The sequence below is a fragment of the Amblyomma mixtum genome, chromosome 8, assembly GCF_055824585.1.
Source record: "Amblyomma mixtum isolate Tamu chromosome 8, ASM5582458v1, whole genome shotgun sequence".
NCBI classification, from domain to species: Eukaryota; Metazoa; Arthropoda; class Arachnida; order Ixodida; family Ixodidae; genus Amblyomma; species Amblyomma mixtum.
In genome coordinates this window covers 13763587-13781684 of record NC_143019.1, presented here as the reverse complement: position 1 = coordinate 13781684, position 18098 = coordinate 13763587, and the positions used below count along the sequence as shown (strand labels likewise).

The 18098-nt window shown below is 55.3% G+C and overlaps 1 protein-coding gene across 2 annotated transcripts in view; it reads left to right on the top strand.

The window, feature by feature from the left end:
* The window catches only part of LOC149331414 (dual specificity protein phosphatase 10-like), a 40493-nt gene extending 23209 nt beyond the window's left edge, over nucleotides 1-17284 (top strand). For both annotated transcript variants that reach the window (XM_089556556.1, XM_089556555.1), the window contains exons 2-4: nucleotides 6042-6591; nucleotides 12060-12404; nucleotides 16314-17284. In XM_089556556.1, coding sequence (XP_089412682.1) covers nucleotides 6060-6591; nucleotides 12060-12404; nucleotides 16314-16621 — 1185 coding nt within the window. In that variant the 5' untranslated portion in view covers nucleotides 6042-6059 and the 3' untranslated portion in view covers nucleotides 16622-17284. The remainder of the gene's footprint in view (nucleotides 1-6041; nucleotides 6592-12059; nucleotides 12405-16313) is intronic.
* The last annotated feature ends 814 nt before the right edge of the window (nucleotides 17285-18098 follow it).

Sequence of the window (18098 nt, the reverse complement as noted above, 5' to 3'; positions counted from 1 at the left end):
TGGTTAGCTGTGGTTAGCGGTATGGAAGCGAACAGCAACGAAAGCGCCTCGTTTGCCAGCTCGCTTTGCTAGTACTCACGTATGGCCCACATTCGTCCAAACTTTTTTTCCTCAACCGCTTTTGTTTGTGCTTAAACGCGAGGGGAGGGTTCAACCCAAGTGCGACTGCAAGTACCTCATTGAGGTGTACGCGTGTGAGTCACCCGCGGCCACGTACGCGACCTCGCCCTCCTCGCCACCCCTTTCACACGCGGCGAGCGAGACACAACAAAAGCCAGCGCTGTGGTCACGTTTCGATCACGCGCCGCCGATTCTCACGCTCCGCCCTCCACCGTCTCCGCGGCCACGATGTAACGTCACGCGCAACCCGCCGCGCTCTTCTTGCGCAAGCCGACGTTATCCCTCCCTCTACCTCGTCTGCGTAGAGAAGGACGCTGTTTCTCCTACTGCAGCCTTGCGCTGGCCTGCATTACCTTTACCATCCTTTACCCTATCAGCCAGCCTCGAGGTTCTGTCGCGTCCGGGGTTCGTGAGAGGCCGCTCGCGTCCGTCATTGTCATCATCAGTGAGTAAACACCTTCTTAGGTGGCGCGAGCTGCCGCCCGTTTCAAAGGGTAAAGCCAGTATCATCCATCCATTGTCGGTTTGTTAATTGGTCGCATGGGCGATTCCGAACGGGCTTATCATGCAGACGACAGCTGCGCAAGGTCACTGTGTCGGGCCTCGGGCTTTTATAGCGTATCTAGCGTCGCGCCTCCGCGCACCCTGTGGGCACATATCGTGGTGACTGGGGCTCCGTGGCACAGAGGCTGCCGAAGCCATTGTGGGCCCCGAAGGTCAGCCGCGCCATTGTCAACGATCGGGGCGACGGTGGGCGCGTTGTGACGAAGGGAACGTTATACCCGTGCCACACACGCGCAACAAGTGGCAGTAACTGCGTGAGGCCTTAAGTTTGTTAATGTCATTATTTTCTGAGTTGGTGCTACGCGTCCACGTTTAATGTCACTATAAGAAAGTCGCATCTGCAAAGCAGTCAAAATTTTCACCTGAATATAAACAATTATAATGAGCGCAGTATCTCGGCAAAGTCGTTCAGGTGTGATATAAAAAAGCCGCTGTTCTTGCTCGACAAGTCCAGAAGGTAGCCATAAACTGGCTTGTCAGCGTACAAGCCGAGAGTATCTGTCGGAAGAGATGGTAAAAATGGCACCCTTCGCATCGGAACTACTGTAGAGATGCCTCATCTGACTGAAAGTTATGAATGAATGCATTTGCTACTGGACAGGAAGTCGTTAATAACAATGCTGCATGCTTTTCCGCGTGTGGAATGAGGACGATTGGATTCGATTATAGGGGTTTACTGACCCAAAGCGGCTCAGGCTATGAGGGACGCCGTAGTGAAGGGCTCCGGATATTTTGACCACCTGGGGTTCTTCTTCAACGTGCACTGTTACACAGTACAACGTGCGCAGCTAGTACACGGAATGGGGACGAGATCGTGCGTATTGCTCGGGCGAATGACTTGTGGCGAGCTCGGTTGGTCGCGAATGACAGTAAGCCTAATACCGTTAAATTTATGCGTGTGGCACCCTGCCGCGAATGGCATCTCGCTACGACTTTTTTTCAGTGAATCGCGCCTTTCTGTCGCACTGTCCAGGATACTTCCTTCGCAACTTTAGCAGCCGTACACTTACGGTGATGTGTATTAGCTTTTCCATGGGGCCTTCACTATACGCAGCCCAACGGTAACGACGGTCTGTCCAGAGTTAACGCGAAAGAGCGAATGCTGCGGCCTCGATAGTGAAGCTCTCGGTCTCGTTTTCTCTTTTCCGCGAAAGGTTTTTCACCCTGTCGCGCAACAGTGCTGTGCCAGTCAGTCACCCCGCGGTCTCGCCGGCCGAAGGACGAAGGCGCCCGCCGACAACGCGGTCGGCCACCGACCCCGTGTCAACGGAAGGGGGACACTGGGGCTGCATGCATTGTGCATCCCGTGACCGCTGCTGCACGCTCTGCGAGCTTCACGGGAGTCGTGTGCGACGCAACGAGTTGCGCAGTACTACTAGTCGCACACGCCGCCGTCGTCTTGCTGCGGTCATCACTGCGGGAGACGGCGCGCGTTCGTCTGGGCGTCCGCCCCGGCAGACGGAGCTGCGCTAGAGCACCCTAGTCGTACGTGTACTATTGCAAAACTCCCTCGTAATCTAGGCTGTTTCAATGACTGATACGCGTTAGTTCTCGATTTTAAGTTCAAAGATTGACGCGCCATCGTCGACTTGCAATGTCTGATACCTTAATTAGTCTGCGTGCCGGGGGAGTTGAAGATTGTCGCGCCATCTATAATTCAAAAATAAAACTGGTGGACGCAGAAGCAAGAATTCCAGACAGCAGTTGATAGCTCAGCTTCGAAGAATAGGTCGCGCATAAGTTTGTTGGGTTCCGCAAAATTAATGCAGGAAATGTTTAGATTTTGAACCGAAGTTTCGCAACTGGCACGATTGAAGAACTCAGGGTCGCCCATTGTCGTGGTGTGCCAAAGACCTCAAGACATCGCGGGCGACCGACGTGGGTTGGGCGGCCCGCGGCGTTCAGTGAAAGCCTTCGGCGCGGGCGAAGGAAGGACGGAGCCTGTCGACAAGCTTGCCAGCGACGACCGGTGCGGAGTAGCGGAGTTTTTTCAGGGAAACCGCGAGCCGCCTTTTTTCCCACGGTGCGGCGGCGGCGGCTTCTGCGTTGCCCCGGAAGGAAGCCTCTTCCGACGCCCGCTTCCGGCCTCTACCTTTTCCGTTCTCTTTGTCCCTCCGCTTTTCACAAGGAAGGGCCTCTTGCCTGTTGTCGCTCTGCTGTTGCGGCGGCTTGCACGCTGCACGGTGAGCGTAGATGGCAGGTTTATCACGTGTGCAGCATATGTTGTTGCGGGATCAATTTCTCGGTGTCTTAAGCTGCATTTGCGACGGTGACTACATCTGCTTGCTTGTTTATATTACGCATATCTCTTAGCGGTTGTGGGAACAGCACATAAATGGATTGCAGTGCGGCGTCATCTCACATCGCCTCAAGCCCAGAACGAGAATCTGAAATCGAAGATTACCGAGAGCAGGTACAGTGAGGGCGAAGTGCTTGTGCACAGGCCGGGGTAGTGAGTAAACTTTACTAGGCAGCTTAAGTGGCCGTCACAGCAACCTACAGGAACAGACCTATGTGTGATAGTGTGCTCCTATTAATGCACGCCAGTGCATTATAATAGGAACACACTAGCTGAGAAGAGTAAAGAGAGAACAATGATCGCACCTAGAAAGTATCAGACAAGAACAAAAGACCGTAGCACGATCGTCTCGCCAGCGCCCACACGAGATGCGATCGTGATATCGCTGTCAACGACTCCAAAGTCAACGACTCCAAACTAAGCGGACTCAGAGAGTCGTGCGTTGCTCCTCTTGCCTGTCCCGTCTTCCCGTGCGTCGTTCTCCGAACCCGAGGCACCAACCCTCGTGGCAGCTATAGCTAGGCCTTAGCACAGACAAGAGTGGGACCCCGCAGCAAGCGATACCACCACCGTCTCGGAGGGGTCCGTCGCTCCGATGCGGCGGCTGCTCGGTGGTGCCGTTTCGGGCGTCCCTGAGTCAGCGGCGGGCGGCGTCCCTGGCCCGCCTCCAAGGTTCGCCACCAGGTGCCCCGTGTCCCGCGGCGCTAATTGTGACCGCCTGACTCAGCGGCGCCCTTCCCCCAAGGATAGTGGAGAGGGGGAGGGGGGACAGGTACGGACACGCCGATTAAGCCGCGGTCCTGGCCGCGGCTCGGACACGCACCCGCGATTCACGCTTGTATGCGGCCAAACAAGGCTCGGAAAAAACGCGCGATGCAGCGTCGTGCCAGCTTAACTGCCAAAGCTGCTCGTCCACTAAGGATATGGTGTTGTGGCTGACGTATAATAGGGTGCCGGAGTAATTTCGACCACAACGAGAATCTTTAAAGCGTGCTGGCATAGCACAGCGCGCGGGAGGCGTCTTTCGTATTTCGCCTCCGATCTCAGCAGCCGAACGCGCTAATCACGGAGACAGCGCGCGTACAGAGAAGACGAGGCGGATGTGGCGGCGCCTAGCGGGGAACGGCCGCATCCGCGGACGTCTTCTTTCTGGGCAAAAGGGAAACACTATGTACTGAGCATCTACGTCTCGCCGCCGATGGGGAGAACTGCGCTCTCAACGGTCGCGCTTCCTGTGAGAGTTCTGGGGCGGTAGGTCGGGCCACTCGGATCTGACGCCACATCTTCCTCGCTTCTTGCCGGCTGTACGCGCAATTCCGGCGGATCGGCGATCGTTCGATTTGCGCCGGAAGGAGCCCGGGCGTAGGCGCGGTCGTCAAGGTTCGCCTGCTTTCCGGCGGCCCTTGTGTTTTCGCCCGGCAATCGCGCCGTGACGTCCTCCGGTCGAGGCGACGCCGATCGCCCGCCCAAGTGCTCCGTGGGCTGCCGGGTCGGGACATTTGGAGACCGTTTACGGCACTGTGCTGGTTTACAGACACGGCCGCGCATGCGCAGAGGGCACCCCGCTAAACCTTATCTATTGGGACTGTCGTTCTCATAAGCATGTTGTTATCGCACTGCAAGCGAGGCTACTCTGCAGGTTCGAAAGGCGCTTGGTGGAGGGCTTCTGTCTTTTGTAGGTGGCGCTGCTACTACTAACAGCTATAACACGCTGATAATCACGCATGGCAAAGCAAGATTCACCGTATTCTCAACCACCGGCGCAGACCACTGCCACCACCGTGCTAAGTTTGATCGCGCATGATGAAATGAGCGCCTGTATATAGACGCAGAGTCACCCTTTGAATCTCGCAATCGACAAAGAAAAGTACATATAAAAGAAGCTGAAGCCACCAGGTCCTTCGAAGGAAACCAAGACGGCGGCGGCATCGCTCACGGGGCCCCCCGCTCGCGTGGGACGCAAAAATAGCCCCGGCAGTCGTCGTCGTCGTCACGCCGCGGCAGAGTCACTCCTCAGCGCTAGAATGGGCGACTCGAGGGACCGTCTCGTGCGTCGCCATCCCTCGAGGCCCGCGGCGGCCATCAACGACGCGGGGGTGTCGGCGTCGATAGGATCCGCACGAGAGCGTGTTTCCGCTCCCTCGGTTTGCCCTCACCACTTGTATGGATAGGATATGAGACCAGTAGCTCTGTCCTTGACTTTTCTCACTTTTATCACGGGACCGCAGCGAGGCGGTGTGTATCCGTGATTGACAACAGGAAAAGGAAGTAATTAACGCGCACTTCCTGCCCTTAATGCGCGAAGAAATGATAGCAAAGTCTGTACCGTCCCTTATGTACTCGGAGTAAAGCTAGTGATACACGAAACAAACATTATAATGGCACATAAGACAGGGAAACGGCTAGCTTTGTGTTTATTTTTTTTCTTTCTTGTGTTTGCCCTGTGTAGCCCTAACTTTGTCCCATAAAGTACGGCCAGCTAGCCCAGCAGCAAGTCTTAATACCGCCACCGTCGCCGTACAAGACGGCCGTACAGACCCTGCAGGTCTGCCCGGACGTTGTCTGACCAGCTGCGGGCGGACGGGTGGCTTTCGCACAGCTCGCACTGCCGGTCGCGAAAGCTGGCATCCCAAATCAGACCGGCAGCGCTGTGGGACGGCGGCGACCGGAGATGGTCCGTGTATGCTTTCTCCCCTTTCCGCTTAGCCGTAAACGATTCCCGCCGAGGCTCCGTGGACGGGCGCCAAGTCTGGGCAGTGACTGCACGGTGGGGTTTCGGCCAGCTGCCGGAGCGACGCCTCCTTCCCTCTCTCTCTCACTTCTCTCCTCTCTTCGTTCAAAGACGCTGGTTAATAGCTTCCGCGAACAGTGAAAACAAAACAAAAATGCACTGCGCTCGAGTAATAAGCAGCTGGAGTAGAGCATCTTCCGCGACGCCTTGGTTGCAGAGAGCGGTGGTCGGTGCAACGTACTGCCTAAGGCAAAAAGTGGGGGGAGAGAGTGCGTGGTACCCTTCGCTGTTCTTCACGTGTGCGCTTTCTTTTTCATTGCTGCGCAGACCGGGACCACCATCCGGATGTCGTGCGGAGCCCAGGTGTCTCTGGCGCCGCGGCCCACAACTAGCATGCTCGACTCTAGGCCGCGCCACCTGCAGTTGCCGTCGCCTCAGGCCGGCACGCAACACCATCACGCACAACCCACAACGACGGCGGCGGCGGCGGGGTCGACTCCAACCAGCCGAAGACGTCGCTCGCTATCGTGCGGCGTGCGGCTGGTGACGCCCGGCGAGCTGGTGGACTCGTGGCAGCGGCAACGCTGGCTCCTGGTCGACTGCCGTCCGTTCCTCAGCTTCAACGCGGGCCGCATCCGGTCGGCGGTGAACGTCAACTGCGGGGACCGCATCACGCGTCGGAGGCTGCAGCAGGGCCGCCTGGCCCTGTGGGACCTGGTGGCGTGTCGCCAGGCGAGGGACCAGCTCCGCCAGGCGCGAGACATCGTCGTCTACGACGACTGCACGGGCGACCTGGAGTCGCCGCAGCCGAGCTCCTCGCTGGCGCTGGTGCTGGCCGTGCTATGCCAGAACGGAGCAAGGCCTGCCGTACTCAAAGGTGAGATACCATCCTTCTCTTTCTCATAAGACACTGAGAGACACGGATAGGTTGTTTGGGTGAGCGATTCCCATCCACTCAACAACGGAGGCTGGGATAGAGGCTGGCAGAGACGAGGGTAGAATCATACATAACGATGTGGATAGATTGCTCGTACGTGCTTCTCTTTTACTCCAGCGGTGACCTAAGTCCGTGGTTTGAGCGTCCACCTCGTATGGGTACAAGCTTTCCCTAGTTTTCCCTAGTGTTCCTGTACATGGTCCCGCAGGGAGCATATGCAAGTGTAGGAACACTAGCTGTGTCCCCTAACTTAGTGCTGAGCTTCTCTGTGGTGAAATGCTTGGAAACGGGTTCCCTGACCACATCTTTGTGTAGAGAAAATCATCTTGCGCCATGGCGTTCTATGGCGAAAGATGCCCTTGCACTGTTAATATTCACGATGATCATTCTCTTTTACTCCATCAGATTAGCGCACTTACGGATAGATGCGCAAGCTTGTTCGTACGGACGCTTCGCACGAACTTCGCGCAGTCTCCTCGCACAGATTGTTCATGCATCATATGCATGAATGTGACGCGACACGGCGGTGGTCACAATCATAATGAATGGCAACACCTATGTAACCAGCGGTTACTACAGAAGTGTGACAAGCAATCAGTTTTTAAATACTCTTGTAAGCGTTTTTTTTTTCTTTTAATTTCGTTGCACAAGATATGTGTATGCGAACTTTTCCGTATTCATATTGGATTCACGTATGCATTGCGAACAATGGCCTGCGTTTTGAGCGGCAATCCGATTTCGCAGGCGAGCATGGCGCCGACCCATCTCGCTGCGGCAACAATGCGGTACCAGCAGTAGCCGCCGCTGTGTGGTGTCCCGCGAAGCTGTCGCGCCAACCAGACGCCGCAAGTCGGTGCCGCCGCCATTCGAGAGTGCGTGCGCCGTTTCCAGCTGCTCCGGCGGTGCGCGACTCGTTTCGCCTCGCGTCATGGGAGCGACCTTGGCAAGGACGCGTGAGAGTGGCGCAACGGGCAGCAGCCGTCGCCGCAACCGCCGCAGGGACGGAACACTGTTCGACCGAGGCTGCGATAACGCGTCCTCGGGAGACCGCGAAAGAGAGTCACTCTGCGACCTTTAAAAGCATTCGCAGTCACACTAGTGGTCCGCAGGAGCTGAGCGTTGCTCAGCTCGTAACACTCACGCACACACAGCTCGGCTGACCAACGCTGGCCGCGCAGTAGCGCGCCGGGATTCCAGGGACCGTCGCAGCAGAGAGAAAAACCGGCTTCATCAGCTACCCCCCCCCCCCCCCTCCCCCCTCTTTCGCCTCTTTTTCCAGGGGCGCTTTCTTACGCGGCGGCGACTGGAACGTGTCCGGTTCCGCCCGAGGCGCTCACCTTCAAAGGCCGCTTGGCGAAGTGAAAAGAGTCGTCTGCGCCAAGGCCGTTCCTCGGCGAGGCGGCTGCTCTGACTCACGTCGCCTTGAGATGGCCCAACGGGCGGCCCTTGCCCCCTCGGTGCCTGACTCACTTGGCCTGCTTGGTCGTAGGAAATCGCCCCCCGCCCTCCCCTTGTTTAAAGCACGAGATATGTTGCACGTTCGATTTGAATCCAGAGGGAGGCAGTTTTTCCGAAAGCTAGGCGGGGGCCTTCCCCGGGTCTCGCGGCGGAAGTCTCGGTCAGTGCTCTTTCACTGGCTGCGTGGTTTGCTCTTCTCGGCGGTGTAGTGGAGCGCTGATGGAACCCCTCCAGTAATGGTCCCTGTGGGAGCATATACAGGAATACTACCCTCGGGCTTTAAATCTTTGCCCAAAGCTAGGAGAAGCCTCCTCCTCACTTAGAGGCCTTCTGGTCTTTAGGGCTGCCGTAAGTGCTAAACTTTCAGGCCAAATCGATTAATGGCCTGAAAACTTTTGAACAAGACTGTTAGTCTTTGCCAGAAGCTTAAGAGCCCGGCGTGTTAGCTTCTGTGCTGTGCTTGTGCCCCCTTATGCTCCGCCAGCGATTCAAATCTATTGAAGGCTACAAGAGCCACACAACACGGCTTCACAAGCAAGCTCCGCCGGGGCTCTTGGGAGGAACATATTGCAAAGGGGCCTGGACGATTCGCGGCATACGGCGGCGGCGGTCAGCGTTTCCTATATCGCCGGGACCAGGAAAAATGCGCGAACACGTCGTCGTTTTGACGGCGGGCCCAAAAGCGGCCAGCTTGGATCGCTGCCAGAGCTTTCCTTCCTCGCCGGTCGGCTTCGGAAGCATACCCGGCTCGCGTCGGTCGGTGACGGACGGCCGACAACACCAGTTTAGAGGAGGGGCTGACGATGATGTGCCTGCGAAGCAGCAGCGGCAGCTCATCCTCCCTCTTCCTTTCCCCTCCCGCGGACGCCCATGGCAACCGCGGTCCGAACCCTCCAAGTCGCTGAATCACGTGGATCAATAGGTGTGTCCGCGAACAGCCGAGGCGAGAGCGTGTGTGTGCTCTGCCCTTAACGGCCACCTCTTCAGGTGCGCGCGTGACTCACCCAACCTCCGCTATACCTGGAGGTGCGCAGCTATAGTGCCCGTCGGTGCAGGAAGCTATACGCGGTGTTACGGCTGCCAAAACTAGCCAGAATCGAACGGAAATGAGCCGTGTCTCCCCATCTGGCTGGCGCTGAGCGCAACTCCTTATACGGGTGCATAATGGCCTACGTATGTGCACCCGACGGGTAGCGTTCCTGTAAAGAGTTTCCCCGTGTAGTTTCTGCAAAACTTCCTGTACATGTTTCGTAGAGGAACTCTATTATATACAGTATGAGCACAAAGCTAGCAACACCGGAGGTGGCGCTGCATGCGCTCTTCCATATGCGGACGGAGTTAATACACGCGTGCGTAGATGCACCTTAGGAAGGGAAGATCTCGGTCGTGTGGTCCGTGGTCTTGCACAAGCTAGCGGTGTAAAAAAAAAACTGCTTTGCGCCTGGGGTTCGTCACACTAGTAGTGGTGCATTTGAAAAGGGACAAAGAAGGGTGCCCGGCCGCAGTAACCGCTGCTTTCAAGTCAGGCTGGACGGTGGAAGGATGGGAAAGTCAAGTGGGCGTCACATACTGTATACGGCAAAACACGTTACACCCTCTCACATGCACGTAAAGAAATAATAGTAGTAGTAGTAGTAGAAGACGTTTATTCGGCCAAAATTTACAGGCCGAGCATATCGACCGCCTGGGCGACCAGAAGTCGCTGTTCTTCCTCCCCTTCAGCGCCAAGCCAGTCGAGCCAGGTGGTGATGGATAAAGAAGGTGGCGGGTAGGAACCCGACTGCTGAGCAGCCGGGCAATAGAAGAGGCAATGGGCAAGGTCCGCATATAATAAATTGCATGTATAGATCATCCTTTGGGAAATGCACAGTAAATGGGTAAAGCTCCAACGCCTGTTGAACCCACAGAGGCAGAGAAGAAACAATTGTTTACGAGACCAACGTCTTGGCCGGCAGCTCTAAAAGGGTGGAGCATATTTTCACAGAGATAGCGAAACACTCTGCGGGGTAGGCTGGGAAACGGACGTTGGTAGCGAGGAACGAGCCGCGGAAATGAATGGCATGACACGTGGCACGAAACCCATGTGGCATGACGGGCAGCTGCATGCCACAGACGTCATGCCCCGTGTGCGAGCTGAGCGGTGGAAGTTTATGAAGCCGGAAGCTAACGACCGAGATTTATTATTGATTAGCCACGTTAATCGGATAGCGTTGCCGCATTCTGTTCCATCGGGGGAATAGGATAAATTCCTCCCGAGGGACCCTCGTGATGGGCTTTCTCGTGTTTAGAGCATTACGTTGGTCGCCCGTTATGCATGGCTCTAAGGAGCGCTCTCAACAATGAACGTTTAATGTAGCGGAGTCGATGTAAAGTGAATTTTTTCTTCTGTTGTAGCAAGAAAGCAGTGATCGAACAGACTGGTAAAATGTCGGTTTCGTTTCATTCCATGTTTGTCCCGTTAATTCAAAAGTGCAAAGAAATTGAGCTATCGCGTCATTTATACTGATCGCACCACCGCCCTTCTTCCGAGAGTGAACATTGTAACACACGCAAACACACAACGCACACACGCTAATACACACAAAGAGCATTGCGGGGCTGACCGCGGAGTGGCCGTCCCCGGCTGACGTGTTTGCCGCCGCGGTGTGCGTCACATGACGCTCTCCCGACCGGCGATGAAGACGCGGGTGCGTGCATACACTCGTTGTGCAGCAGCATCAGCGGTGACTACCGCGCTCGGAGGGGACGGCGATGTGTCGTGAGTCAAAGGCAGTCCTCCGCGCGCGCGCGATGACGCCGCGATGAATCACGGATAGCGACGTTTCGGCCGCTGCTCTTCTCCCCCCACCGTCCCCTGGGAACCGCGCGCCCCCAGCAATCAATGGAGCGTATTAGTCACACACGCACACACGGGCGCGTTGAGACCGTCACGAGCGGGTCAGTGGGAACCGGGGTGCCTCTTTAGAGCCTCCCGGGAGCTCTGGCGTGTCTTGTCGCCTTCCATCCGGAGTCGATAAACCCGCGGAGGAATCACCCACCGGTTTCCGTGGTGGGGCGTTCTCATGCTGAGTCGCAGGTTCGATTCCCGGCCTCATTTCGATGGAGGCGAAGTGCAGAAAGCCTCGTCTGCTGGGTTTTCGCTGCATGTTCAGGAGAGGAGCGAACAGCTGCGACGGAAGGAAAGGTACCATAGCAGTCTCTCTTCAGTGCAAACACTAGTCGGTTGGGGTGGACCTAACCCACTTGTGCTCGGGTCCGTGATAGCACTCCTTCGTTGTCCGCTGTCTGAGTGGAGTTTCGGTACGGAGACGGCAGGCGTGTCCACCCAGCGAAGTCTTGGCTGTCAGCTGGCCGTTTGCCAGGTGACAGCGCCAGTCGGGCTTCAGCCCAGCGGCAGCTGTGGCTTTGGCCTGCAAGCTCTGACGGAGGCTTGCCGACGGGAAGAGGGCCGCGTCGGACGAGTGCAAAGCACTATGGCTCTGATGCCGATGGCCGAACGGACTCCAGGACAAGTGGTTGGGACCCACTGTCGCCTAAACCGCGCTTGGCTTAGCCCTATCTCGTAGACGCGTATATGGACTTTGTGCTACACCATTGCCGTTATATCCCCCCCCCCCCCCCGCCATTTTCTTTACACGTTGCCTGGTAGCGTTCGAAAGTTTTAGCATAATTCGAGGAGCCAGCTGCGCATGCACAGATGGCGGCTCGCGGTGTGTTAAAACTCTCTAATGCTTTACATTTACAGAGTGGAAAGCTAATTATCCCTTCCACTACAATCACAGCACACGTTCAGTGAGCGCAGACACAAAGGACAGGCGAAGGCCTGAACACTGGTCCCCCATTTGTCCTTATTTCGTTACTAGCGCCACCTGGTGAAAGAGATCTGCACCAGCCAGCCCGATCCCGTTGCTTGTTTGTAACCCGTTGCTGTTTCCGTTCCCTCTTCGCAGGCGGCTTCCGCGAGTTCCAGCGCCAGTACGCGCACGAGTGCACCAGCAGTAGTGCGCCGTGCAGCGCCAGCGAGGCCGAGGCCGCGGCGCCTCCGGACGTGGCCCAGTGGCCGGCTACGTGCGTGTTGCCCTTCCTGCTGCTGGGAAACGAGCGAGATGCGCGAGACGCCGAGCTGCTACGCCGCCTGGGCGTGGGACACGTGCTACACGTGACGCCACACCCGCAGCAAGAAGATGAGCCCGGCGAGGGCCATTGCCCGGGGCTGCGCTGCAAGCGGCTGCCGGCCTCCGACAGCTGCCATCAGAACCTCAAGCAGTTCTTCGACGATGCCTTCCGCTTCCTAGGTAGGTGTCCCTGTGCTCCTGCAATGCTTGTCCAGGTGTCGCTGGCTATCGTAGTCTTGCACGTTACTAGGTGATTGATAGGTGTAATGTTACGAGATCGGAAGCGGGCAGAGTGGGTGAGGGAACAAACGCGAGTTAATAGACACCTATGGCATACCGTGCTACCGTTAGCGGATTACCGGGAACCTGTTCACCGCCGGTGAGCACGCGCTGATTGGCCCCAATGCTGTAGGGGCGCGCAAACCTATCGTGTACCTAGCGCCATCTGGCGCCGTCAAGATGATTTGCGCATGCGAATTAGCTGCGCGCGGGATCCTGGTACCGGCTACGGTAACACGGCATGCTAAAGGTGTATAATGATATCCTAGTCGATATCAAGAGGAATAACTGGGCTTGGGCAGGGCATGTAATGCGAAGGCAAGATAACCGCTGATCATCAAGGGTAACGGAGCGGATTCCAAGAGAGGGGAAGCGTAGCAGGGGCGGCAGAAAGTTAGGTGGGCGTATCAGATTTAGAAGTTTGCTGTGGCCGCAGCTGGCAAAGGACAGGGTTAATTGGAGAGACATGGGAGAGGCCTTTGCCCTGCAGTGGGCCTAGTCAGGTTGCTGATGATGATGACTGGGTATTTAGTTTAATCAGTACACGATTGAGGAAGCTAAGTTGACAGTCAATAGGATTTTAGTGTTCTTCGAGTGTGCAGTTTTCTAAGGTCGCATTGCTTGCACGTACCGGGTGTTCCGTATTATTCAGTACGCCATTGCAGAAGCTCTGTTGAAAGTCAATAGAACCTTAGTGTGCGCTGACAGCCAACACACACTCAACAGTAACTCGTACTTTTTTTATGCTTTTTAACGACAGTGCTACGATGCACGAAGCACTAATTTTCTGGTTGGGAGCATAATTGCAACTGAGTGGCATGCGCTACGGCGTGCAGCTTACGATCTGCGGAAACTAGGCGTCACCACTTCTAGGCTACTTCAATACCGATCCGGCTCTCCGTATCGCCCCGTTACATACGGCGGGCCACTATGCGCTTCGGTGTCGGGCCGGGGTCAGCTGCGGCTCGACGAGATGGCAGCCGGTGACCCCGATGAAGTGACACACACTTGCGCCCACAGCTGTTCGCGTACAAACGGGCGGGGAGAATGATTCGCCGCAAAGCGTGTAGGCGCTGACATCATCCGCGTCGGGCAACCCCCCTCTCCGTCCCCCGCTTCTTTTCTCGTGCGACCATCGCGTTCCCAGCCCTTCGTTCGGTGGGGCTCGAACGTCGGGCCGGTTACTCATGCCGCGCTCGCGCACAGTAGCAACTGTTGACGCGGACCGTCTGCGCGCGGCGGGGGCTTTCGTCATCGGGCAAGGTGGTCCCCCAATCCGGGCAGGGCAATGACTCAGCAGGGACGCAATCTGCGCCTGCAGCTGCCGGGAGCGCGACCATTGTTAACGGTGCCTCTGCGCGTATGGTGTATGGTATGGGTATACCTGCGCGGAGGCCGCTGGACCCCGCGCGCGTTGCGTGCGTCACCGCGAGCACGTGGCCCCGTGCGTCATGACGTCACCGCGCGTCGTGACGTCAGCGGGGGCGCGCACCCCGAGCGCGCCAACCCGGGGAGTGCGCGCGGTTTTTCAGCGCGCGCGCGCGAAGCCTCGGAGCGAAGAATGCCAACGTACCGTAAAAAATCTTGGGAGTTCAAGGCGCGCTGCTCGCTTCTGTGAGCCTCCACATGGCTGCAGTTGTGAGCAGGTACCGTGTTTGACAGCCGCACACCACTCTAAACGAGTGAGGTCGAGTCGGCGAAATGCAAACCTCGCGTGGTTAGATCATAACTCCCGAGAAAGAAGTCGACTCAGCAGCGGAGATTTCCCATCTCTCTCTCCCTCTCTGCGCTAGGTTACGTACCGTTTATATGAACGAGTGTGTTGGCCTAGTCAACACGTCCGCGGCGTCGGTTTAATCCACCTCGCGCCACTCTATGCCGTCACCATTATCGCGTCAGCGACACGCGGAAGAAATCAAGCGAGCCGCGGCGGCGATGCGGGGAGGGGAAAAAAAAAGAAACCCGTTGCGTCAACACAGCCGAGCCGCGCATCTGCTTTTCTGGGAATTCTCGGGACGCATCGTTCGAGCTTTCGCGTCATGTCCGCGGCGCGCAGTTGGTTCCTGGGGGCCACAGACTGCGTCACTATCCGGGTGAGCTCGTCGCGAAGTGCACTGCGGTGGCCTTGGTTTTTTGTGGATCAGACAACATTAGGAATGTGCGAAAGCGGCGAAACACGCCAAGTACGCAGAGAAAAAAAGCTTGGTGATACGCGCCACGGCGAATTGAGATTCATCTGTACGAGACAGGAGCTGTACGTACTAATTCTAACCAGGTGCATTGTTTCACGCACATCGTGGTCTTTGTCACCGTCTTAAAAGACAAGCCAGAGCTCCTGGTGCGATCAAATGATAACCAATCTAATCCTCCATCGAGGGTAAAAATTTCCAAATCGGAGTCTTCTTCCTCCCATTCGTCGCCTCACCTTCTTTGGTGCATTGAACAAAAAAGAAAACGATTTGCGATTTTGATATCGAGGCTCTCCGATGCCTGCAACGTCCCTGTGTAGGCGACCTTGGACAGTGCAATCCGACCCTTTGATATTACGAATCGACACAAAATGGCCCCAGTTTAATCATTGTGCGCTGTAAAAATTAGCGTAACCGTGCGTGCGAATTTTGACCACGCGGCATAACTTCATAGCCTTAGTCGCTTTGGGACGTTAAACCCCATAAACCAAGCATAACTTCGGCGACGAGTGTTTCAAGCAGACCTCCAGTAGAAGGCGCAGCCAGCGAGAAAAGGGAACTGTCGAGGCTACACGCAGAGTGGCTTATCAGTTCGGCAATTGCCAGTGCAGTCGGCGCGGTCCAAAAGGCCAGGCCTGATAAGTCGCATCTGAAGTGCATGGCAAGCCGTCTCCGAGTCTAATCTAGATCTGCGTGGTTATTATCAAGGCCTGGTGTATTTCTGTGCAGCACTTCAGTAACTCGCGGCTTAAGAATGACCGCCGAACCTGCTCGGCTAAATATCGCACGTGATGTTTACTTTCTGCAACCAAATGGCGCGGTCTCTGATGAAGGGGTTTGCCGCCAACGTACCCAACTGGCATTCCGTGAACGTTGACATCCGGTCTTGAAAAGCAGCGTCTGTTGGGGGATTTCCCCGACCGGCTTGCAACCACACGTCTTCTCGTCTCGCGCCTTTCGAATGAACCTTGCGTGCGCGCTGCATCCGGAACCCGGCCAGTGTGAACTATAAGGCACTCAGAAAACAAAAGACGAAAGCTCGGAAATGTCACGGGACGGTGGGAAACACAAGTGCTTCCCGGCGAAATGAGTTGGCGCTTGTTGCAACGGCAGCGGCATCTATCGACACTGAAGGCAATTAATCCTACCGCAGTCTGCTGCGCAGTAGTAGTACGCTGCACTCCATGCTGCACTCGCTTCCCTCGGACGCTAGCTTTCCAACTAATGGCGCTGCGAGCAACAAGTGTTTAGCGCGGGAAATTTGAATTTGTCGCGCTGCTGTGTTCGCTGCTGAAATTAGCTGCAAACCCAGAACACGAAATGGGTGAAGGTTGTTCATCTACTGTCCGTTATAATTTTCAGCAATGTGTTAATGTCACTAAACATGCACTAGTACACCACTGAGTACACATCTGGTGCTTTTGTGGAACAGAAGTGCAACGCGAATTTATCGCCCAAACCACAATTTCTGCATCACATCATGTGCGACAGAGATCACGCTACAGTTCTTTGTACGGAGTCTCCCAAATATTTCTTGACATTATAAAAAAGCAAGGCACAAGTGAGCAGTACGTGTTTGGGTCGCACACTTAACCTGTTTTTTGTTTGTTTGTTTTTGCAGACGAGGCGCATGCGAGCGGGAGCCGAGTGCTGGTGCACTGTCACGCAGGGGTGTCCCGGTCGCCAACCATCACGGTGGCTTACCTGATGCACCACCTGCGGCTGCCACTGGTGGATGCGTACCGCTACCTCAAGGCCAAGCGGCCCATCATCTCGCCAAACCTGAACTTCATGGGCCAGCTGGTGGAGCTCGAGCAGAAGCTCGCGCTGCACGACGACCGACAGCCGTGCGCGCAGTGCTGCCGCGCATCGGCCACTCTGCTCGAACTACTCGCGTCCGAGCCAGCCTCGACATCGGCAGGCGTCTGACCCGTGCGTGCCCAATCCCGTGGGACCAATGCGCAACTGCCTTGTTTACAAGCACGCTGGGGGCTTCACTGCCACAAACTGCGCCCCGTTTTGTCACTTCACCCGGTCATCACCCCCTCCCCTTGCCCCAGTGTTGCCTGTGCCTTACAAGCATCATCGTGCGGTCCTTGATCAGACCAAGCGCAGCTGTTGTGCACCTTTCCAAGGCATTGGCAACGGACTACTGCAGTGTATACTTCCCTCGTACCGAACGCCTTCAAAGTCGACAGGAGCCCTTTGGTTGTGATAAGCTAGGTGCCACCCACGATGGAAGCTACCTATGCAACGTCGGAATTACTAAGCAGCTCATGAAACAAGAGCCGAACTTCATTACTAAGTCTACGCATTTGAACTTGACTACAGGTCTTCACAGGTGGTAAAGTGGCATGACCATGCCTTCTAGTCTGCCTTCACAAGGTCATGTTGCATGCTGCTGAGCACCTCTTGTCTTCCCTGCAGCTCATAGTGCCAAGGACACAACATGCATTTTTTGTGCAGTAACTATGCTTCAAACCTTGCTCAATCATCCTTTGGAGTTCTCTGGAAGTCCGAAATTAACTTGGATACCTCAGCTGCCAAGTTACAAGAGCCAAGGGCTACAAATAAACATCACTTTCTGTGTGACTTCTGCTCTCCCTCGTTTGCCGTCACAGAATGGACAGCTTAACAGCTGCGTTTGTGACCAACAAACAAACCACAATAACAGTGCACACGTAAGAAGAAAACTTTTGATGAGAACTTTAATCAAGGGTATACGCCAGCTCACTCCATTCAGTCAAGCAACCAATGGTACAGACAAAAACAGTACCAAAACTATGAGAGATCACCATCCAATCTTGAACGGACAATCTCATTCCATCACAAGCTTTCCCTCAGTGATTGTAGAATGTTTCAAAAATGAGCAAAACTTCTGCCTTCAAACCACTCCTGTTCACACAGTGAATAAATCCGCTGTCAATGTTGAGAATCCCTAGACAAAAAGAATTTTAAGCCACTTTTATCACAAACTGTGCTTAAAAAAAAATAAATAAGAGGGGCTCACAGTAGCACTTATGAATGTGGCAAGTGAAAACTGCTAACACCACAATCTGATGTTTCATTTTTGAAACAACTGGAATTTTAAGTGCAAAATGTGTGCCAAGAGAAAGCGGCTCTTATATAAACTCAAGACTAACAGAAATTTGTACAGTGCCGAAAAAAGACAAAACTGACAAGGTTTTCAAGGTACCCTTTGTCACTCACGGTAGACAAAAACACTGTCACTGTGTCCACAAGCAAAAACGCTTCAGGCACATTCAAAAGTGACAGAAGGTTCGATGAACAAGAGTGGCTTTCAGACACACAATACATACACGTGGACTACTGCATACACAAATAAACGTGGAAAGGCATGCCAGCACACCTTGACAAAAACAAAAGCACCCAATGCCAGCACTGG